Source organism: Cervus canadensis, chromosome X (assembly GCF_019320065.1).
Source record: "Cervus canadensis isolate Bull #8, Minnesota chromosome X, ASM1932006v1, whole genome shotgun sequence".
Classification (NCBI taxonomy): domain Eukaryota; kingdom Metazoa; phylum Chordata; class Mammalia; order Artiodactyla; family Cervidae; genus Cervus; species Cervus canadensis.
The window spans coordinates 64,271,131-64,295,633 of NC_057419.1; the positions used below are offsets into that span (position 1 = coordinate 64,271,131).

Genomic DNA, 24,503 nt, shown 5'->3' on the forward strand with positions numbered 1-24,503 from the left:
ACCAGTATCACCCTGTGCAGGATGCCTCATCTAAACAACAAAACAAAACAAAAATACAAACCCAATCATCAGCACAGGATTACCACCTCACTCAGCCTTGCCCATCAGAGGAAAAACAAACAAATGAACAACAACTCAGCACAAATCTCACCCTATATGAAGCTTACACAAACCACTGGACTAACCTTAGGAGGGCAGAAACCAAAAGGAAGAAGGAATTCAACCCTGAAGCCTGGGAAAAGGAGACTTCAAACACAATAATTTCAAAAAAAAAAAAAAAAGAAAGAAAAGGCAGACAAATACTACATAAATGAAGGACCAAACTAGAAATACAGAAGTCCAAATAACTGAAGAGGAAATAGGCAAACTACTGGAAAAATAATTCAGAATAATGATAGTAAAGATGATCAAAAACCTTGAAAACAAAATGGAGAAAATGCAAGAATCAATTAACAAAGACCTAGAAGAATTAAAGAATAAACAGAGACAAACAACACAGTTACTGAAATTAAAAATACTCTAGAAGGAATCAATAGCAGAATATCTGAAACAGGAGAATGAATCAGTGAGCTGGAAGATAAAATGGTGGAAATAACTTCTGAAGGGCAGAATAAAGTAAAAAGAATAAAAACCACTGAGGATAATTGCGCAGACCTCAGGGACAATATCAAATGCACCAACATTCAAATTATAGAGGTCCCAGAAGAAGAAGAGAAAAATAGAGGGTATAACAAAATTTTTGAAGAGATTATAGTTGAAAATTTCCCCAACATGGAAAAGGAAATAGTCAATCAAGTCCAAGAGCTGCAAAGAGTTCCATACAGGATAAACCCAAGGAGAAACATGCCAAGACACATACTAATCAATCTAACAAAGACTAAACACAAAGAAAGAATATTAAACGCAGCAAAGGAAAAGCAACAAGTAACATAAAAGGGAAACCCCACACATTTAACAGCTGATCTTTCAGCAGAAACTGCAGGCCAGAAGGGAATGGCAGGATATATTTAAAGTACTGAAAAGGAAAAATCTACAACCAGGATTACTGTATCCAGCAAGGTTCTCATTCAAAATTGATGGAGAAATAAAAAGCTTTTCAGACAAGCAAAAGTTGAAAGAATTCAGTACCACCAAACCAGCTTTACAACAAATGTTAAAAGGTTTTATGACAGACTATTTTTTTGGAAACCAAAGTCACTGCAGATGGTGACTGCAGCCATGAAATGAAAAGATGCTTGCTCCTTGGAAGAAAAACTATGACCAAACTAGACAGCATATTAAAAAGCAGAGACATTACTTTGTCAACAAAGGTCCGTCTAGTCAAAGCTATGGTTTTACCAGTAGTCATATATGGATGTGAGAGTTGGACTATAAAGAAAGCTGAGTGCCGAAGAACAGATGCCTTTGAACTGTGGTGTTGGAGAGGACTCTTGAGAGTCCCTTGGACTGCAAGGAGATCCAACCAGTCCATCCTAGAGGAAGTCAGTCCTGAATATTCATTGGAAGGACTGATGCTGAAGCTGAAACTCCAATTCTTTCGCCACCTGATGCAAATAACTGACTCATTTGAAAAGACCCTGATACTGGGAAAGAGTGAAGGCAGGAGAAGGGGACGACAGAGGATGAGATGATTAAATGGCATCACCGACTCAATGGACATGAGTTTGAGTAAACTCTGGGAGTTGGTGATGGTCAGGGAAGCCTGGTGTGCTGCACTCCATGGGGTCGCAAAGTCAGACACGACTGAGCGACTGAACTGAACTGATGGTCAAGAAACAGAAGAGAAGGAAAAGATCTACACAATTAACCAAAAACAATTAAGAAAACAATTAAGAAAAATATATATATCAATAATTACTTTAAATGTAATCAGATTAAATGCTCCAACCAAAAGACACAGACTGGCTGAATGGATACAAAAATAAGACCCATATACATGCTGTCTACAAGAAACCCACTTCAGACCTAAAGACACATATAGACTGAAAGTGAGAGGATGGAAAAATACATTCCATGTAATTGGGAAGCAAAAGAAAGCTGGAGGAGCAAACCTCATATCAGACAAAATAGACCTTAAAGTAAAGAAGATTACAAGAGATAAGGAAGGACACTACATAATGGTCAAGGGATCAATCCAAGAGGAAGACATAACAATTGTAAATATCTATTCACCCAACATAGGAGCACCTCAATACATAAGACAAACACTAACAGACATAAAAGGAGTAATTTGACAGTAACACAATAATAGCAGGAGACTTTAACACCCCACTCACACCAATGGGCAGATGGAAAAACCAGAAAATTAAGAAGGAAACCCAAGTCTTAAATGATACATTAGATGAGAAGGATCTCCTTGAAATCTTCAGGACCTTCCATCCAAATGCAGAAGGAATACACCTTCTTAAGTGCACATGAACATTCTCCAGGATAGACCACATCTTGGGTCACAAATCAAACCTCAGGAAATTTAAGAAAATTGAAATCATATCAAGCATCTTCTCTGACCAAAATGCTATGAGACTAGATATCAATTACAAGAAAAAAACTAAAAACACAAACGCATGGAGATTAAACAATACATTTCTAAATAACCAACAGGTTACTGAAGAAATCAAAAGGGAAATCAAAATATTTCTAGAAACAAATGATAATGAAAACATGACAACTCAAAACCTATGGGATGCAGCAAAAGCAGCTCTAAGAGGAAATTTTATAGCAATACAATCCTACCTCAAGAAACAAGAAAAACATCAAATAGACAGCCTAACTTTACACCTAAAGCAACTGGAAAAAGAACAAAACACCCCAAAATTAGTAGAAGGAAAGAAATCATAATGATCCGAGCAGAAATAAATGAAAAAGAAATGAAAGAAACAGTAGTGAAGATTAATAAAACTAAAAGCTGGTTCTTTGAGAAGATTAATTGACAAACCTTTAGCAAGACTCATCAAGAAAAAAAAGGGAGAAGAATCAAATCAACAAAGTTAGAAATGGAAAAGGAGAGGTTACAACAGACAATGCAGAAATACAAAGGATTATAAGAGACTATTATGAACAACTGTATGGCAATAAAATGGATAACCTGGAAGAGATGGACAGATTCTTAGAAAAGTTCAATCTTCCAAGACTGAACCAGGAAGAAATAGAAATTATGAACAACCCAATTACAAGCACTGAAACTGAAGCTGTGATCAAAAATCTCCCAGAAAACAAATGCTCAGGACCAGACGGCTTCACAGGAGAATTTTATTAAATATTTAGAAAAGAGGTAATACCTATCCTTCTAAAACTCTTTCAAAAAATTTCAGAGGAAGGAACACTTCCAAACTCATTCTACAAGGCCACCATCACCCTGATACCAAAAGCAGACAAAGACAACACACACAAAAAAAACTACAGGTCAATATCACTGATGAACATAGATGCAAAAATCCTCAACAAAATTTTAGCAATCAGAATTCAGGAACACATCAAAAAGCTCATACACCATGATCAAGTTGGGTTTATTCCAGGGATGCAAGGATTCTTCAATATATGCAAATCAATCAATGTGATATACCATATTAACAAACTGAAAGATAAAAACCATATGATAATCTCAATAGATGCAGAAAAAGCCTTTGACAAAATTCGGCACACATTTATGATTAAAACTCTTCAAAGAATGGGCATAGAAGGAACCTATCTCAACATAGTAAAGGCCATATATGATAAGCCTACAGTAAAGATTATCCTCAATGGTGAAAAACTAAAAGCATTCTCCCTAAGATCAGAAACAAGACAAGGGTGTGCACTTTCATCACTGCTATTCAACATAGTTCTGGAAGTCCTAGCTATAGCAATCAGAGAAGAAAAATAAATAAAAAGAATCCAGATCAGAAAAGAAGAAGCAAAGCTCTCACTGTTTGCAGATGACACGATACTGTACACAGAAAGCCCTAAAGATAGTATCAGAAAATTACTTGAGCTAATCAGTGAATTTAGCTAAGGTACAGGATACAAAATCAATACACAGAAATCACTCGCATTTCTATATACTAACAATGAAAAATCAGAGAGAAATTAAGGAATCAATCCCATCCACCACTGCAACAAAAAGAATTAAATATCAAGGAATAAACTTACCTTAGGAGACAAAAGAACTGTACACAGAAAATTATAAGACACTGATGAAAGAAATCAAAGATGACAAACAGATGGAGAGATATTCCATGTTCCCAGGTAGGAAGAATCAATATTGTGAAAATGACTATACTACCAAATGCAATCTACAGATTCAATGTGATCCCTATCAAATTACCAATGGCATTTTTCACAGAACTAGAACAAAAAATTTCACAATTCATATGGAAACACAAAAGACCCCAAATAGCAGTCTTGAGAAAGAAGAATGGACCTGGAGGAATCAACCTTCCTGACTTCAGATTATACTACAAAGCTACAGTCATCAAGACAGTATGGTACTGGCATGAAAACGGAAATCTAGACCAATGGAACAAGATAGAAAGGCCAGAAATAAACCTATGCTCCTATGGGTACCTTATTTTTGATAAAGGAGGCAAGAATATACAATGGGGCAAAGACAGTCTCTTCAATAAATGATGATGAAAAAATGGACAGTTACATGTAAAAGAATGAAATTAGAACACTTCCAAACACCATACACAAACATAAACTCAAAATGGATTAAAGACCTAAATGTAACACCAGAAACTATAAAACTCTTAGAGGAAAACATAGGCAGAACATTCAATGACATAAATTAAAGCCAGATCCTCTATGACCCACCTCCTAGAGTAATAGAAATAACAAAAGTAAACAAGTGGGACCTGATTAACCTTAAAAGCTTTTATACCACAAAGGAAACTATAAGCAAGGTGAAAAGACAGCCCTCACAATGGGAGAAAATAATAGCAAATGAAACAATTGATAAAGGATTAATTTCCAAAATATATAAGCAGCTCATACAACTCAGTGCCAAAAAATAACAACCCAATCAAAAAGTGGGAAAAAGACCTAAACAGACATTTCTCCAAAGAAGACAGATGACTAACAAACATAAAAGATGCTCAACACTGCTCATTATGAGAGAAATACAAATCAAAACTACAATGAGATATCACCTCAGACCAGTCAGAATGGTCACACCAGTAAGTCTACAAACAATAAATACTGGAGAGGATGTAGAGAAAAGGGAATGCTCTTGCACTGTTGGTGGGAAGGTAAATTGATACAGCCTCTATGGAAGACCGTATGGAGATTCCTTAAAAACTAGGAATAAAACCACTATATGACCCAGCAATCCCACTCCTAGGCATATACCCTGAGGAAACCAAAACTGAAAGAGACACATGTATCCCATTGTTCATTGCAGCACTATTTACAATAGCCAGAACATGGAAGCAACCTAGATGTCCATCGACAGATGAATGGCAAAAGAAGTTGTGGTACATATACCCAAGGGAATCTTACTCAGCCATAAAAAGGAATGCATTTGAGTCAGTTCTGATGAGGTGGATGAACCTAGAACCTATGACACAGAGTGAAGTGAATCAGAAGGAGAAAGATAAATATCGTATTCTATTATATATAGAATCTAGAAAAGTCGTACTGAAGAATTTACTTACAGGGCAGCAGTGGAGAAACAGACATATAGAACAGACTTACGGACATGGGGCGAGGGGAGGAGAGGGTGAGATGTGTGGAAAGAGTAACATGGAAACTTACATTACCATATGTAAAATAGATAGCCAATGGGAATTTGCTGTATGGCTCAGGAAACTCAAACAGGGGCTCTGTATCAATCTAGAGGGGTGGGATGGGGTGGGAGATGGGAGGGAGGTTCAAAAGGGAGGGGATTTATATATATATATACACACACACACCTACAGCTGATACATGTTGAGGTTTGACAGAAAACAACAAAATTCTGTAAAGCAATTATCTTGATAAAAAATAAAACAGACCATAGTGAACTCTGTAGACAGTATAATTCTATGTGAACCATATGTGCACCCACAGCATATATCCCAATTAATGTATTGTAACTAAGAAGGCAAAATTAATCTTTAGTATCTTCTCAAATCTTAATGTATCATTATATTTTCTTAACTTTTTTCCTCTTGAAAGCTAAATAACAGCTATTATTGCTTCAAAAATAAGATTTTAATCTCAGTAAATTCTGTAGTTTAGTAACATTACTTAGAAATGTGTTACTAAAGATATACTTTGTTAGCATTCAGTACATCTTCTTATTGTGTTATTAATTCCTTTCACTTATTCTATCTATACCAATTGGGTACAAGGCATCATGCCAGTTATGCTGGGACATAAAAAAATGTTTTGACATAAGAGTCTTGTACTCTAATTGCCATATAAACAGTCTGATTCTTGTTTGGAAGGATACGGCAACATGCCTTTCCATATAATGGTAGCAGGAAGTTCTCTCTTTGGCACTTCTGTTGCCTTCAAATATCACAGATTGTCCCTGAAACATTTCCAGTGGTATCCTTTCCTCATGGGCACATTCTAGGAAAGGTTTTTTTTTTTCCTTTGATTTTCTTCCTTTGTTATTTTTGTTGACATTTTTAAATCACTGAACATCAAGGAATGCTATCCAATAACCAGTGGCATAGCTGCTGCTGCTGCTACTGCTGCTAAGTCGCTTCAGTCATGTGACTCTGTGCGACCCCATGGACGGCAGCCCACCAGGCTCCGCCGTCCCTGGGATTCTCCAGGCAAGAACACTGGAGTGGGTTGCCGTTTCCTTCTCCAATGCATGAAAGTGAAAAGTGAAAGTGAAGTAGCTCAGTTGTGTCCGACTCTTCGCGACCCCATGGACTGCAGCCCACCAGGCTCTTCTGCCCATGGGATTCTCCAGGCAAGAGTACTGGAGTTGGTTGCCATTGCCTTACCCCTCTTAAATCTTCACTGCATGTCTTTGGTGATTTCAGGTGATGGTTCCAACAGCCTCAGGCACACCCTACTCAAAGATAAGCACAAAGCACATGCTTGCTCGAGTATCAGTGATTTGGGGGTTAGCCTCAACTTTGCTCTCCTTCACAACATGTCATATCTTAAATTTTCCAGAAAGCATAATTGAGACCAAAACCCATACAGAATCCTTGTGTGTGTCCTCTCTACCTCCTGAGATACATTGCAAGCATGAAGCCAGACTCCACTGGCAACCATTTTACTGAACGCAGGCATGCTCACAAGTAGAACATGATCCACTATAAAAAGAGCTTAGCCACCTTTGATAGCTTCTTAGTTAGGATTATTTTAACTCCACTGCTCTCCAGTAATATGAATAATAGAACGCTGAACTTACTTCTTTGGGAGAAAATGCTATGCCACACTCCACAGATGTCTCTTCCTCTAAGTCCAAGAAAAATATGTTAGGAAATGCAGGGTCTGTGAATTTCCCTGTAAGACCAGAAAAAAAGACACTTTAAAAAAATGCCAGATATATATCTAAGTATTACTGCTAAATGTGGAGATGAAACTTTGAGAAACCTCAGCAAAACATTCATAACAATTAAAAAGTAGCTGCTGAATCATCTGTGTAGGGCCACATAAGGCTGCTTCGTTACTATCTCAACAGTTAGAACCTTATATGGAACAACTGACTGGTTCAAAATTGAGAAAGGAGTACAAGGCTGTTTATTGCCACTCTGTTTATTTAACAGATCACATATACACAGAACACATCATGCAAAATGCCAGGCTGGATGAGTTACAAGCTGGAATCAAGATTTCTGGGAGAGAAATCAGCAACCTCAGAAATGCAGATGATACCACTTTAATGGCAGAAAACAAAGAGGAACAAAAGACTCTTTTGATAAGGGTGAAAGAGGAGAGTGAAAACGATGACTTAAAACTCAATATTAAAAAAAAACAAACTAAGATCATAGCATCTGGTTCCATCACTTTACAACAAATAGAAAGGGAAAAGGTAGAAGCAGTGAGAGATTGCCTCTTCTTAGACTCTAAAATCACTGCAGATGGTGATTGCAGTCATGCAATTAGAAGATGATTGCTTCTTGGCAGGAAAGCTATGACAAACCTAGACAGTATATTAAAAAGCAAAGACATCACATTGTCAACAAAGGTCCATATAGTCAAGGCTATGGTCTTCCAGTAGTCATGTACAGATGTGAGAGCTGAACCATAAAGAAGGCTGAGTGCCAAAGAATTGATTCCGAACTGTGGTGCTGAAGAAGACTCTTGAGTCCCTTGGACTGAAAGGAGATCAACCCTGAATACTCATTGGAAGGACTGATGTTGAAGCTGAAGCTCCAATACTTTAGCCACCTGATGAGAACAGCTGACTCATTGGAAAAAACCCTGATGCTGGGAAAGATTGAAGGCAGGAGGAGAAGGGGATGACAGAAGATGAGATGGTTGGATGGTATCACTAACTCAATGGACATAAACTTGGGCAAACTCCGGGAGATGGTGATGTCCAGGGAAGCCTGGCATGCTGCAGTCCACGGAGTTGCAAAGAGCTGGACATATGTTCAATCAGCAAAAAGAGATGGTAAACCTATTTTAAAAATTTCCAAAGCTTAAGAAGGTTATCACAGTCTTATTAAGATGAGTATAAAAAGGTGTAAAGGTCAAGGTCAAATAACTGACTGAATCTTAGGTCTGAGAGAATTGAGACTCCCTCTCCAGCAAAGATGGAGAGGGGAAGAGCCAGACCTCCTCTGATGCCTTACAGAATTCACAAAGAAGATAGACACAATTTTGTACAAGGAAAAATTTCAATGTAATGGTATAACTTCAAAAACAAAGGCACTGGGTGAAAGTACAGACAACTGTCAAAAAGCAACACAAACTTCAGGGTAAAAAATTATAACCATTTAAATAAACCTCTAAAATAAGTTCTTAAAGACTGAATGTTAGCTACAATGGAACATCTATCTTCATCTAAACAATTCTAAAATCGCTTTTCCTCCCTGAAGTTTTCAGATTAATCCAAGGAATGATAATTTCAATTACTCCTGTCTGGAAATAAATAATTCATTCCACCCTTCTCCATCCAGGTAAAATCTCACTCAACTTGATGTATGATATAAAAACCATTAGACAAATGAACCAAAAAAATCCATTAAGTGTTAATTAACACAAACATGTTTGTGGTGTGGAATAAAAATACATATTAAACAGCAAAGAATACCCACCTAGAATGACTATATATCTCAAACATATAAAATATAATAAAACAGATATTCTTAAATATATCTGTAGTATATATAAACATATAGACTGTGAAATGCAATAATCCAACATAGCATCAATAAATACTTGCTGAGTGCCTACAACGTGCAGAGAGTTACATCAGACAACTCAAGCAGAAAGCAAAATTTGGAACTGTAGTCATTGAGCTCATGAGCTCACAGTAAAGACGACAAACAAGTACAAGGCTCTTTTTAATACAAGCTACAACTTTTGTCACAGAAGGATGTTTATGTGTTAATATACTCATATTAATAAAATGTATTTTCTGGACATTTTAAGTATAAACTTTATTGCAATTATAAACTTTATTAATAATTATTATTAAGATCGACTTATGTACATCCTAAGACTGTGTCAACAGTCTGCTGTTGAGACCCAATGCTACTGGAAATAGGAAACCAACAAAGCTTTTCAGATGGGATAAGATCTTTATGTGAAAGAGATCACTCTCTGGTATAGGTGTGAGGGAAAAAGGCTTGGAGGCTGGGAAAGCATTTTAAAAGAAGATGCAGTGGCCTAGAAGGGAAATTTGAGCTAGGGCTAAGGCAGAACTGTGGAAAGAAATGCACCTTGTTGAGTAGCTCTACAGAATAAACAGGAAGAGTCTGTGAACCATTAACAAGATGCACGAAAGCATATGAGGCAATCAGAGCAAAAATGTTAAGGCAATTAAAGTTTCACATCCAAATTTTTCAAAAATGAATATAAAATTCATATAGATTTCCTAATGTCTACTGTCATCATTCTTGGGCTATTCCACAGTCCCTGCAAACACAGCATGCTCGCCTAGACCTATTCCTTTTCCCACATTATTCAGTTCAGTTGCTTGGTCCTGTCTGACTCTTTGCGACCCCATGGACTGCAGCACGCCAGGCTTCCCTGTCCATCACTAAATCCCAGAGCTTGCTCAAACTCATGTCCATTGAATCGGTGACAACATACAACCATCTAATCCTCTTTCATCCCCTTCTCCTCCTGTCTTCAATCTTTTCCAGCATCAGGGTCTTTTCCAATGAGTCAGTTGTTCACATCAGGTGGCCAAAGTATTGGAGCTTCAGCTTCAACATGAGTCCTTCCAATGAATATTCAGGACTGATTTCCTTTAGGATTGGCAGGTTTGATCTCCCTCCAGTCCAAGGGACTCTCAAGAGTATTCTCCAACACCATAGTTCGAAAGCATCAATTCTTTGGCACTCAGCTTTCTTTATAGTCCAACTCTCACATCTATACAAGACTAATGGAAAAACCATAGCCTTGACTATACGGACTTTTGCTGGCAAAGTAATGTCTCTTGCTTTTTTAATGCTCCCATATTATATCAACTATGAATTGTTCATCTAGGCACCTGTCACTTACAGTCAAAAACTGGGAATGATCCAAAATTTCTTCCTCTTCCCTAATACACACGTCCACTTGGTGACCACATCGGAGCATGTCTAATTTCTAAGCACCTTTGGCAATCTCCTCCTTTCCTTCCCCAACATCAAAGTCTGAGCCCAGGCTCTCATCATTTCCCACCTGTATGGCCACCACACCTAACTGATCTCCCTGTCTCTGGTCTTACCTTTTCCATCCCCACATTTTCCCCCAGGCTATTTTCAACTTCACTCCAAAAGGAAAATCAGTGAAGGGCAAGCCAACTCACACCATTGCCTAGATATCAATCCTATAACCAAACTGCCTAACCTCTAGAATGGATTCCTTGGTGGCTCAGTGGTAAAGAATTTGCCTGCCAATGTAGGATATGTGGCTTTGACCCCTGGGTCAGGAAGATCCCCTGGAGAAGGAAAGAGCAACCCACTCCAGTATTCTTGCCTGGGAAATCTCATGGACAGAGGAGACTGGCCAGCTATAGTCCATGGGTCACAAAAGGGGAAACAACTTAGGGACTAAACAACAACAGCCCCTAGAATAAATGTCCAGAAAAGAATGTTAGTTACCTGGGTTTCAATTGCTTCTCTAGTCCTGTACTCCTATATTCTATATATTCCCAACTACTTGCCATATTGACTCGTTTCTACACCTTTACTTTCATTCTTTTCTATCCCCTTCTCTGTATCGCTCCTCATTCTTCTAAATCCAGATGAAGCATCAGTTTCTCGAAGAAATTTTTCCTAGTGCTGATTCTCAGCTAGTTCCCCTTAACATATGTTACTTAGCGCCATTAACTGACTTGTCTTGAAGCATCCACCATACTATATGGTAAGAACCCAATACTTCATTTCTCTCTCTCCTAGTGTTATATAGGTGGTAACCATTTCTTACTTAGATCCAATAGCCATCTTTCTCTGCTCTCCTCTGTCCTAACCTCTACAGACTGATTTATTGAGGCTCCTAGCTCTTCTGCCTCTGATTTGGTTCAACCACAGGGAGATGCCAGCAAGGTATCAGAGGATAGAAGGTATTGATGTCCTCACATTTTCCCTACAATTCTGCCAAGGATTTTTTAAAAATAATTTTTAATAATTTTAATAATATTTTTAAAAATAATTACAGCTTTTATCAGATGGCCTCTCTTTTACAGTTTCACCACTCATAGGGCTCCGACATCCTGCCTCATCTTGCTCCTTTAGGTAGAGGTAGAAACAACTTCTATCCTTGTCAGTTCCTTTAAACCTGGCTCCCAGGTTCATACCTAATTCCTTCATTAAATAATCTTCAGTTAAATGCTTGAAGTGAGTCATTCATTCACTACTAAGACCTTGACTGATAAACTTACTATTCACTGTTGGAGAATAAGCAAGATGTATTATTGTCTTTATAGACTCATAAGCTAGTATCTGATCTATAATTGGTATTCAACAAATATATGCTGAATAAAAAATGACTAAAGCAATGGTTGGCAAACAGTTTTCTGTAAGGGTTTTGACAGTAAATATTTTAGGTTTTGCAAGCCATATGGTTTCTGTCACAACTATTCAACTCTGCCATTATAAAATATCCATAAACAATATACAAACAAATGAGTATGCCCATGTTCTAATAAAACTTTATTTATAAAAAGAGGGGCCAGGCCAGATTTAGCCCATAGATCTTACTTTGACAACACCTGAGATGAACAATTGAAATATATTTTTTCAAACAATTTAACATAAAGATACCTAATATATAGTTAAACACACAGAACTATCTAAAATATTTACCTAAAATTCTTAAGCCATTAAAACTAGCAATTAATAATTTTATTTTCATTTATAGTATATACTTATATATAACATACTTAACCTATTATATCTATTAGTAAGCACAGTTAATTGCCATGTATTACCAGTCTTCTGGTATTAATACAGGTGTATTTATAAAAATAGAACCAAGATGGGTTACAGGATATAAGAAAAACATGCACTGAGTCATTAAAAAATATCAAGAATAATTGCCCTTCACAGTACTCAACATTATTTCTTTGAGCAACTTAAAATTCTTTTACTTTTATAATAATATCATCATAGCATAAAATATGTACCTGATTTGCCTTCAAAATCCAGTGAAAAACCATCAGCATCTTCCAGGTTAAACTCTACTCTGGCACGTGTTACACCTTTGTTTTTTACTAAAAATGGCATAATGTGAGTAGCACCAATATAGGTGCCAGAGAAGTTAAATCTATTCTAAAAGACAAACAAACAAAAAAAGAAATAATAAATAGAAGGTAGAGTAACAGTTAATAAAAACAATGTAAACTCAAAATTATACTGTAAGACACGAGATCTTAAAAGCCCTCATCACTAGAAAGAAAAAGATAATGCTTGGTGACAGATGATAACTAGACGTACCATGGTGAACATTTCACAATATATACAAATATTGAATTATATTGTACACCTGAAACAATGTTATATTTCAATTATACCTCAATAAAAAATTACACTCTAATGTTTTTCAAGGACATCATTAACGGTGGCACACTCTACAAACTGGGCTTCCTAGGAGGATCAGTGCTAAAGAAACTACCTGCCAATGCAGGAAACACAGGTTTGACCCCTGGGTTGGGAAGATCCCCTGGAGCAGGAAATGGCAACCCATTCCAGTATTCTTGCCTGGGAAATTCCATGGCCAGAGGAGCCTGGCTGGCTACAGTCTATGGGGTCGCAAAAGAATCCAACATGATTTAGCAATTAAATGAGAACTCTATACACATTCATTATATTTTTCTTCTCTCTCCTGCTGATGTAATCAGTTATCAAATCCCATTAATTCTGCCTCCTTCACCTCTTATCTTTATTGCAATTATATAAAGTTAGCAACTTTCGTTTCATTTCTAGATTTTGACTTTCTCCAATTCTCCGTTCCACAACTAAGTCACAAGTAAACTAATTGAAAATCTGACTACATGATTTCTTGTCTTAAAATGTGATGATTTTTCTCCATCTACAGGACAATGTCAAGTTTATTAGGAGGGCTCATAAAGTTCACCATGACCTTCCCCCGCCTCATGTTCCAGCCTCGACTCTTACCCCTACCACTTTATATTTCAGCAAGTTGTATGACCTGTCATTTCCAACCAATACTGACACTTCTACCCTCTGTGTCTTTATCGAGGCATCTCTTCTGTCAGGAAGACCCTTCTCTAACTTGCAATTGCCTGATGAAATACTACACATCCTTCAAACACCAGCTGGATAAGCCACAGTTAATTACAGTCTGCTCAAGACTACTTCTGTTCCTTATGATTACTTACATTATGACATCGCAAGTCCGTTGATTTGTATATTTATCTGTGTCTCCTAGTGGATCTTATGTCTCATTCATTTTTGCCTCGTATCTATCTGACATCTAGCTTAAATATACAAGGAATGTTAACTGAATGTATCTTAGCTTTAACTTATATGACAGACATGTGCCTATACCAAAAAACTCTGTAGGATTCCTCTTCTGGTGGAGTAACTATAGATATCCTATAGTTCCTTAGTAAAAGAATCATATACAGCATTAAAAGAGAAAGAGACAACAGTATCCTGATGTTGAGAAAAACATGGCATTAAAGTCAACTGTTCACTATTTGTTTCAGTTGTTGGTGCTAGTGGTAAAGAATCTGTCTGCCAATGCAGGAGATGTAAGAGACACAGTTTCAATTCCTGGGTCAGGAAGATCCTCCGGAGAAGGGCATGGCAACCCACTCCAGTGTTTTTGCCTGGGAAATCCCATGGACAGAAGAGCCTGGCAGGTTACAGTCCACAGGGTCACAAAGAGTCAGACACGACTGAAACGACTTAGCATGCAAAATATCAACTCAGTTCTACAAGTGAAATTTGTAAAATCCAAAATAGGTAGTAAAAGTTTGATGCTTCATACATGCAACAAATCATTCCTCTTATCCCACTCTGGTCTTTCCCATAGGCTCATTTGGATGAAATTCCCTAATTGATATTAAGACACACATTCTCTCTCCCTCTCTTCAGTCACTCAGTCATGTCTGACTCTTTGCGACCCCATGGACCATAGCCTGCCAGGCTTCTCCATCCATAGGATTCTCCAGGCAAGAAGACTGGAGTGGGTTGCCATTTCCTTCCCCTCATAATTATTAGATGTATTGCTAACAATATCTGGAAACACTAGAATACTGGTTTTAAATGGTAACTAGGCAGCAATGTTTAAAAATCCAAAATAATTAGGGAATATTGATAAATATACATTAATGTAAAGTCCTATGAATTACTCGGTCATACCATAACATGCAAAGCCTGCCACAAAGAAATATAGTACTAAAAGTCTCCATATTTGTCTAATGTTGTACAAAGGAGGACACCATAGCAATGCAAAAAAAAACCAAAAACAATCTGGATACTCCAGAAATCACCATTATCATAGCCAAGCTAGCTTAGTATCTGTCGGTCTGCCTGGATTTACCATGCCTTCAATGCTGAATAAAAGAAAGGTTAGAAAACTGTAACTTCAAGCCTAAAATTGTGATGATGTTGTTAAAGTGCAGACTTGTGGTAAGGTCCTACCTGAGGCAACCAGCAGCCTCATCAATTTCTACTTAATTTAATTCAGAACCTGAATGGTACCAGTCATGGGGGAGAGAAAAATAAAAGGGCAAATAAGCTGAAAATAATATGACTATGGCTACAATGGACATGTTCCCAGAAATTAAGATGTTTGTAACATCTTATAAATGTCACAAGGGACAGACATATGGGCTTTTTGAAGGATCAGGGAAAGTTTCTTTGGATAGATGAGAACAGATCTGAAGGCCTGGCCTGAAAGAAAAATAGCATGCATGTGCATTCTACCAATTGTAGAACAATACAGGGTACAGAACAATAGTTCAAAAAAATAATTTGATTATAGTTCAGAAAATACAGGACTTTCTGGTGGCACAGTGAATAAGAATCCACCTGTCAATGCAGGAGACATGGGTTCGATCTGATCCCTGGTCTGGGAAGATTCCACATGTCACAGAGCAACTAAGGCCATGTGTCACAACTACTGAGCCTCCAAGTCACAACTATTGAGTCCATGAGCTTTAACTACTGAAGCCTGAATGCCCTAGAACCCATACTTCACAACAAGAGAAGCCACTGCAACAAGAAGCCCAAGCACCATAACTAGAGTGGCCCCTCATTTGCAGCAACTAGAGAAAGCCTGCACAAAGCAACAAAGACCCAGAGCAACCAAAAATTTTAAAATAAATAAATTTTAAAAAATTAAAATCAAGACCACAGTGAGATACCATTTTACACTCAATAGACTGGCAAACATTAAGTCTTACAAAGAAATTATGGAGCAACAGAACATGGAGCAATGCAAACTTGAGAAAAAAATATGGAAATTATCTTGTGCAGTCAAATATATATGTAATCTCAGAAACTCTACCTCTAGAGAAACTCTTACATAAGTACCTTAGAAGATATGTACATGAATGTTCATAGTTGTGGTGGTGGTGGTGATTTAGTCACTAAGTTGTGTTTGACTCTTGTGATCCCATGGACTGTAGCCTGCCAGGCTCCTCTCCCCATGCAATTTTCCAGGCAAGAATACTGGAGTGGGTTAGCATTTCCTTCTCCAGGGGATTTTCCCAACCCAGGAATTGAACCTGAGTCTCCTGCATTGCAGACACATTCTTTACCGACTGAGCTACGAGGGAAGTTCATAGCTATAGTATTTGTAATATCAAAAAAAAAAAAAAACCACAAAAAACAGATACACTAACTGAATGGACAATGGAATGAGTCTACAAATTACAGTATGTCTACATAATAGATTATTAAGCACCAGGGATAATGAATAACATACAGCTACACATAATCAAGACGAAGTTTAAAAACATAACATTCAATTAAAAGTAACCAACCAAAGATAATATATCTTTGTTATAAAGCTGAGAAATCAACAAACTAAACTAAATAATAAACAGTTAAGGAATTCATACATATGCGGCAACCCAATTAGAAAAAATAAAGAGATAATAATGACAAAATTCAGGAACGTAGTTATCTCTTAAGACGGGTAGGATCAGGATGAAGCCTACAGATAATTTAATGGTTTTGGTACTGTTCTGATTAACTTAAATTCAGTGGTGAATTCTTAAACCTTCATTTAATCTGCTCAGTACTCTGTTTCATTACTTACATTTATATTACATGTATTAATTTCTATATCACACTACTATATAATAAAAAAAATTTTACCTACATGGGCTGACTAGGGACACATCAATAAAAATCACTGCACTCATAAACTGATTCTACAAATAGGCAACATACTTACTGGGTGGATTTCAACATCAGCAACCTCAACAGATCCACCAATCCTAAGGTCTATGTCATTTGCACGGCGAATAGCAACCTGTTTAGGAGAAACATAAAATTCTGCAGAAACCACACTAAAATATACTCATATACTTCTCAGGTACAATATTACCTGACATTTATATAACATTTTATGATTTATATAATCATAACATACTATAAATGTCACAAGATTTATTCTGGCAGTTGTCATCCTATTTCTCGGGATGTAGACTTGAAATTAAGAGAAGTGAATTTTAAACTCTTAAAAACTTCCACCACAAATGGGACTGACAGCTTGTGAATTTGATTGAAGAGTTCTACCCATTTGCCTTGACATTACTGCCTCAAACTCCACGTAAGCTTATTGTACTGACCTAACTTCAACAGGATATTCAAAATTAAAACAAGAAAACTAAGTACAACATGCTTCTTTCCATAGAAAGATACTAACATCCAAAGCAACCATAATTCTAATGAGAGCAGCTAAAAATTGCTGAGTATACAGGCCAAGCACACTGCTAAATGCATTATCTTTTTTTTTTTTTAATCTTCAGTATTTTCTTAATACCCTAATTTCCAAGTGAGGAAAACTGAGGCTTGAAGTCACAAAAGTTGAAAGTAGCAGCGGCCAACCGTGGACCAAGAACTGCCTGAACAATCTCTTTCAAGAAAATTAATATAGTGAAATAAAAATTTAGGTGTGTAACTCCTAAAAAACAAGGCCTGAAGATTACATGAACACATAATTGTCTAATCAAAATCTGAAGCATGAAAATATCATTCCTTGAAAGCCCTGTCTACATGAGATTGGTAGCAATCAACTTCAAGATTTAAATCTAAATGTATACTCTAACTACAAAAGACTTATGGATGAATTTCACTCTTTCAACAGAATCAGTGACATTGTTTATAGACAAACCATAAAATACCATTGTTTCAGAGTGCCATCTAGACAGTCTTATTAACTGAACTGCTTAATTCATAATACTACATGATTTCTATATTTTATTTATAGAATATATAGTACATAAACAAAATACTTGACTAAAATCATAAGAAGCATAAGTCAATGCTTCAGAAGTAATTACAAATCAGTAATTACAAATTACAAATCAGATATGTGCTTCACTGATGAATGCTGCATATAAATCTCAACCCCCCTAGGCTGCCTTTTACTTACCTCTAAATTCCAGGCTACCATAACACATTCACTACCCTCACTCATTGCTCGCTGACCTTTCTATCTCCCAAGACTTCATCTGTACCTAACCGATACCACTCCTCACAAATCCATGGCCCCAGAAACCATATACTCATCTGTGCCTCTATTTCTCACAATCCTCTATCATCCCTGCTTTCTTGCCCATTTTCAGAGACACGAATTCTAGGATGTCACATGTCACAGGGACATCTAAGTCTGTGATGTGTGATTTCTTTCCAGATCAGCCCCAATTTACCTGTCTCTATTTCCTTTTTTATTTTATTATTTATTTATTTAATTAATAAATTTATTATTATATTATATAATTATATAATATATATTATATATTATATAATAAATTTATTTATTAATAATATTGTTATTTATTATTTATTTTATTATTCCTTTTTATTTAACTTTATCTTATTTATATAATAAATAATATTTATTATTTAAATAAATAAATATTTATATAATAAATTTATATAATAAAAATATAAAAATATTTATTTATATATAATGAATAAATTTATTTATTAATAATAATATTATTATTTATTTATTTATTTTATTATTCCTTTTTTACTTAACTTTATTTAACTTCTTACAAAGTTTATCATTTCAACTTCTCATCAATATATTCAGCCCACTTACACTCATTCTTGGTCTTTAGATGGGTAACAGAAATAATCCCTATCATCTCTAAAATTAATCCTTAGCCTTCAGACCAATATGCATAAGCAATGGCCTCTTTATTAGACATATTAGACATCTCTACATAGGGATGCAAAAGGTGCTTCAAACTCATGATTTCCCTCTAAAATCTGCTACTCATCCTCTAATTTCTTTCTCATTGAATGTAGTTCATCTGTCTAACTCTTGACTAACTTATTTTACTTATATGTGACCCCTTCCAATCATCAAACCCTAAATGCTGATCTCTTAAATTTGACATGAATTGGTCTAGAATCCTGTCTCCTAACAAAGAACACAATCTTCTCCTGCCTGGACATCATTACCAGACTAGTAACTGCACTGGTCCCAGTTTCACGCTACTCTATAACCCAAGTGATGTCTGAAAAATGCAAATCTGATTGTGAAACTCCATGCTTAAAGACTCCTAGTTCTTAAGATAAAATTTTGAGTTTCTAAGTTGTTGATAAGGACCTGTATGACCTAAAATTTATGCAGGTCTCTAAATATTTACATCTTTCTCCACTATCATCCATTCAATCTATAAAGCCATGTTAAACTAAGTTTTTTCATATCTGTCTTGTAGCTCGCTCTCTCCTTCCTATATCTGATCATGGTTCCTTAAGTACTTTTTCCTCTTCTCCTCCTTCACCCCACTACTATCCCTTTTCTCTGAATGATTTTTAACTTCAGTGCCTTTTAGATGCATCTTCCCCTAGGAAACTGCCCTTGACCATGTTAAGCCTGGCTGCAAACCTCTCCTGTGTACTCCCTCAGCCTACAACATTTCTCCATCATTATACTTACTATACTATCTTTTGAGTTATTTGCATCCTCCATCAGATTGTACACTCTCAGAGAACAAGGACTCTAGTTATCTTGTTCAATTTTACATTCCTAGCATGTACAGAAGAGCCTAACACATAATGTATGCCCAATAAATACCCAGGGAATAGATGAATAAATGAATCTCATTATATTATAATGTTAAAAAGATAAACTTTGTAAAAGCAGTATAGTTCTCTGAAATACAGTGGCAATTAATCTCTCAGTAAAACCTATACTTTAGTGGCTATATTTTTTACTTTTTCCAGAATAGTATATAAAAAATTCTGTCCAAATATCAGACCATATATCATAATATATAATTTATAAACATCTTTCAGTACATAATTCTTTATAAAGGTAGGGTATAATTATTAGGTTATTTATTTCAGGGCCAAGCAAATTGATATTTATTATATTAAGCTACATGTTATTTAAGAATTAACAGTTATGAGAAATTGAAGGATAAAATGGGGGATACATCTTAAGCCATTCATTTTGATCTGATGATAGCATACATGTTATTTTTTTAAATGCGGGTTAATGCACACAGTTGATCATCAGATTGAAGATTAAGAGTATTCCATGAGTTTATTTAATAAATAAAATTTATTACAGACTCATCTGACATGTTTTTTTTTTCTGTTTAATGAACTCTTGGAGAAGTCCTTAAAATCAAGGTAGTATCTTTTTATTCACATAATTTCCGGAACATAAAATAGTAAGAAATTTTATGTGTGCTATAAAATAGAGATGTTAACCTCATATACAATTTATCTATAATTCCTATAGTTATTAAAGCTATTTAGAATTAGCATCCAAAAATTGATTATTTTTTCCTAAGGCATCTTTTAATACCATGGAGAAAACAATCCTTTGCTTTGTGAGTAGTGAGGCCTTGTCACAAGTTAGAGATATCAAATATCCCAAGTTCATGTGAAAAAGGCCTCGAATTGATGAAAGGTATCCATTTCAACTTAGTAGAAACTTCCATTAGCAACTTTCATCAAAAATATTTTCTACAAATTATACCTACTATTATAAATATCATAACCAAACAAATCCATAGAGACATATATAAGAAGTGAGAACACATATGCATAAACATACCTTTGCTCTTGTGTCAAATTTTTCTTTAACGGTAGGAGTACAGGAGATATTGAGAACAGTTAGTCCCCCCAGTGGGATGATTCCTTGTGATGGAATAATATTAATCATAGACAAAAGGCTCTGGTCACAAATCTATAATCAAAAATTTGCAGAAATGTGACATTACCCTTTAAAGTTATCATTCCAAAATTTTCATAGGTTGCTTCTACACCACTACACAGAGAGATGACCTGCAGGTACGGGGCATGATATGATGTGAAACAGATTTTCAAACAGCAGACAAACATTTCGAATTTCAACAAGGATTTGCACCCCTAACCCACAAACAGAACTTTCAGCAGGGACATCTTCCAATCCAAATAGGATAATGAAGTGGCTTTGAGATTTTGAAAAACTTACAAAAGAATGAGATATATCTGTTGGAGAGATGCCAAAATTCTAGATACTATTTTGATAGCTGCCTTTGCCTTGATCCTAAAAAACTGAAAGCAAAGTTAGTGGGAAGGCAAGATGATAAAGTAACCTCCTCTTCTTTATTATTTGCTTCATAGCCTAGTGCCTAAGATATCATTTCAACCTTCAAAAAAGTAACTTACCAAAAGAGTTAAGGTGTGGTTTGTCAGAAGCCAATTTAGGTTTATCTATCATTTCTTAAGTCAGAATAATTTGAAGGGAAACTGGTTAAGATATTTTTAGGATGACAGAACACCCCCTAAGATCTCAGAACAAATTCTGAAGCAACAGAGTAGAAAGGGTATTCTCCTTTGCTTGTTGGGGCAGAAGACATGTAAATATAAAGCTTGAAAGAAAGCTCTCAAATACTAACCTCTACTGTCACTATTAGGGGATTTAAATGTTGGTTTAAAAAACAACAACAACAACAGCCACCCAGGGATCGAACCTAGGTCTCCTGCATTGCAGTCAGATTCTTAACTATCTGAGCCACCAGGGAAGCTCAATTTAAATATCACACACTGCACAAATTAAATCAGGAGTAATAACTATAAACAGAGTATCTTTAGAATGGTCTTGATCTAGGTCCCACTTACTACCATAACAGTCTTAATGACAGAGTGAAAATGAGGGGAAAAAAGGAAAAGCATATACTGAATATAACAAAAATGTACTTTTTTTTCAATTTTTTTTTCTACATCATCTTTTTTTTCAATAAAACAACAGAAAGAAAGAAAAAGAGGGGTAAGAGCAGAAAAAAAGGAGAGACTAAGGAAGAGAGAGACAGAAAAAGACGCAAATTTTATGGGAAATTAAAAGGACAAAGTATTACAATAGATGAAATGTATACAGATAAATCTCATATGAAAAACCAAAATATTAACATTAGCCGATATATAAAGGCTAAAGTATTAATGGCACAGAACTCATAGTAAACACATATTTCAAGTTATAATATGATCTGATTCAAGTAAGATTCCAAGCTTCTACATTACCTTGAAATAAGCATGGTTTTGTCCTACATTGTGAAGAATGGCTTTCCTCCAAGTTGTTAGCCCTTGAGGGCTATTGCTAAAGAGTATCCGTGGCTCTAAAAATGTTACCTTGGAGTGTCCAAGCTAATAATAAGAAGAAAGAGAATGTGAAATTGAAAGAATTGTAAACATGCTTTTTTTTTAATCCCCCATCAGATAACTCAAGCTTTTTCAGCTTCATAGAAATTTCTAAAATATGAAGTGTTACCAGATTTTATGGTGTGCTTAAGAGAAAAGAATTGAATATTTATAATGTAATCCTAAACTGAAGAAGGCAGGGAGAGCAAGAAAACTCTAAGGAGGAAGTATATCCATGACTGAGAATCGTGCAGAACAGTCACAGTAGGGGATAATAGAGATCACCTACCCCAATATGCACAAGGTTTACTGTGTGCTATGCAAAAGGAAAAAGCTCAAGAATCATGTAAATATGGGAAATAATGTGTGTCAAAATACTATCCAGTCAAGTTTCTACTAGAAGTCTTCTCAAAGAGCTTAATATACTGATAATGCCTACTTTGCTTATCTGGCAGTGGGGAAGTAGTTCACTGTGATGCACAGAATTATTTAAGCACAGGAGTCCCTCATGCAGTCCTACACAAACCACTTCACAGAACTACTGGAACATAAAATGTTTTTTTGGAAATGCTGATATTATCCACCTCTCCCCTTTTAAAGGAAAACAAACAATAACCAACGCAAACTAAAACTCAAAATTTCTAACTCCTCTAGAAAGTGAAAAGTGAAAGTGTTAGTTACTCAAGTCATGTCTGACTCTTTTGTGACCCCATGGACTGTAGTCTACCAGGTTCCTCTGTCCTTGGGATTTTTTAGGCAAGAATACTGGAGTGGGTTGCCATTTCCTTCTGCAGGGGATCTTCCCAACCCAGGGATCAACCTCTGGTCTCCTGCATTGCAGTCAGATTCTTACTCTCTGAGCCACCAGGGAAACCCAATTCCTCTAGATGCTAATGTAAGTAATACATATTATTTCTTATTGTATAAGGAGATTTTAATATATTCTTATAGTTAAAGAACATGATTTGGATAACTGGAATAATAACATTTTAAACAAAGCTAACAAAAGATCAAATGGTTAAGTCCTTCACAGTTAATGACAAACCTTAAATGAACATTTTATTTAATCATTTTGTGTTCCTCCATCTTTATTTTCTTAAGAGTAACACTTCACAGTTCACTTAACTTCAAGGGCTTCTAAAATTTGCCAAAATAATTTAATTCAGTATTCTGATATCTCAGACTTTAATTCTTAATCAATCCATTGTAGGGAAAGTGGAAATCAAATTTTATGAGAGGGTAAAGGCAAACACTGTGTAGGCAGATCACTTTGGATATAAATTCAAGTAGGGCATTTACTGCACATGTGAACTTGTACTAGATACTTAACCATTCTACTGCTCCATTTCTACACCCAGCAACTGAGTAATTAATATATGCCTTATAGAGTTGTTACAAGGATTAAATTAAATAATACATTAACATCATTATGCATCATATCTGAGACACAATAATTAATAAATGATACCTTATGGCTACCGGCGGGGGGGGAGGAAGGGGATAAATTATGAGATTGACATATAAACATTATATGTGAGTGTCTGTGCCACTCAGTCATGTCCAACTCTTTGCAACCCCATGGACTGCAGCCCACCAGGCTTCTCCATCCATGGAATTTCCCAGGCAAGAATACTGGAGGGGGTAGCCATTCCCTTCTCCAGGGGATCTTCCCGACCCAGGGATCGAACCTGAGTCTTGCACATTGTGGGCAGATTCTTCACCATCTGAGCCACCAGGGAAGCCCCATATACACATTAGTATATATAATATAGATAACTAATAAGGGCCTATGGTACAGCACAGGGAACTCTACTCAATACTCTGCAATGGCCAAAATAGGTGCGTGCATGCTAAGTCACTTCAGTCACGTCTGACTCTTTGCAATGCTATGGATTGTAGCTCGCCAGGCTCCTCTGACAATGGTTTTCTCCAGGCAAGAATACAGGAGTGGGTTGCCATGCTCTCTTCCAGGGGATCTTTCCAACTCAGGGATGGAATTCACGCATCTTATACCACCTGCATTGGCAGGCAGGTTCTTTACCACTATCGCCACCTGGCACCGGGAACTCTATGCAATACTCTGTAATGACCTATATGGGAAAAGAATCTAAAAAAAAAAAAAAAAAAGAG

The 24,503-nt window shown here is 36.1% G+C and overlaps 1 protein-coding gene across 1 annotated transcript in view; it reads right to left on the minus strand.

Annotated features, from left to right (window-relative positions):
• CFAP47 (cilia and flagella associated protein 47) overlaps positions 1-24,503 on the minus strand; it is a 496,124-nt gene that overhangs the window by 414,432 nt on the left and 57,189 nt on the right. The window contains exons 17-21 of the mRNA XM_043459762.1: positions 22,257-22,379; positions 20,809-20,940; positions 16,957-17,034; positions 12,710-12,854; positions 7,334-7,428 (exon numbers count right to left, since the gene is read on the minus strand). Of these exons, the coding sequence (XP_043315697.1) occupies positions 7,334-7,428; positions 12,710-12,854; positions 16,957-17,034; positions 20,809-20,940; positions 22,257-22,379 (573 nt within the window). The remainder of the gene's footprint in view (positions 1-7,333; positions 7,429-12,709; positions 12,855-16,956; positions 17,035-20,808; positions 20,941-22,256; positions 22,380-24,503) is intronic.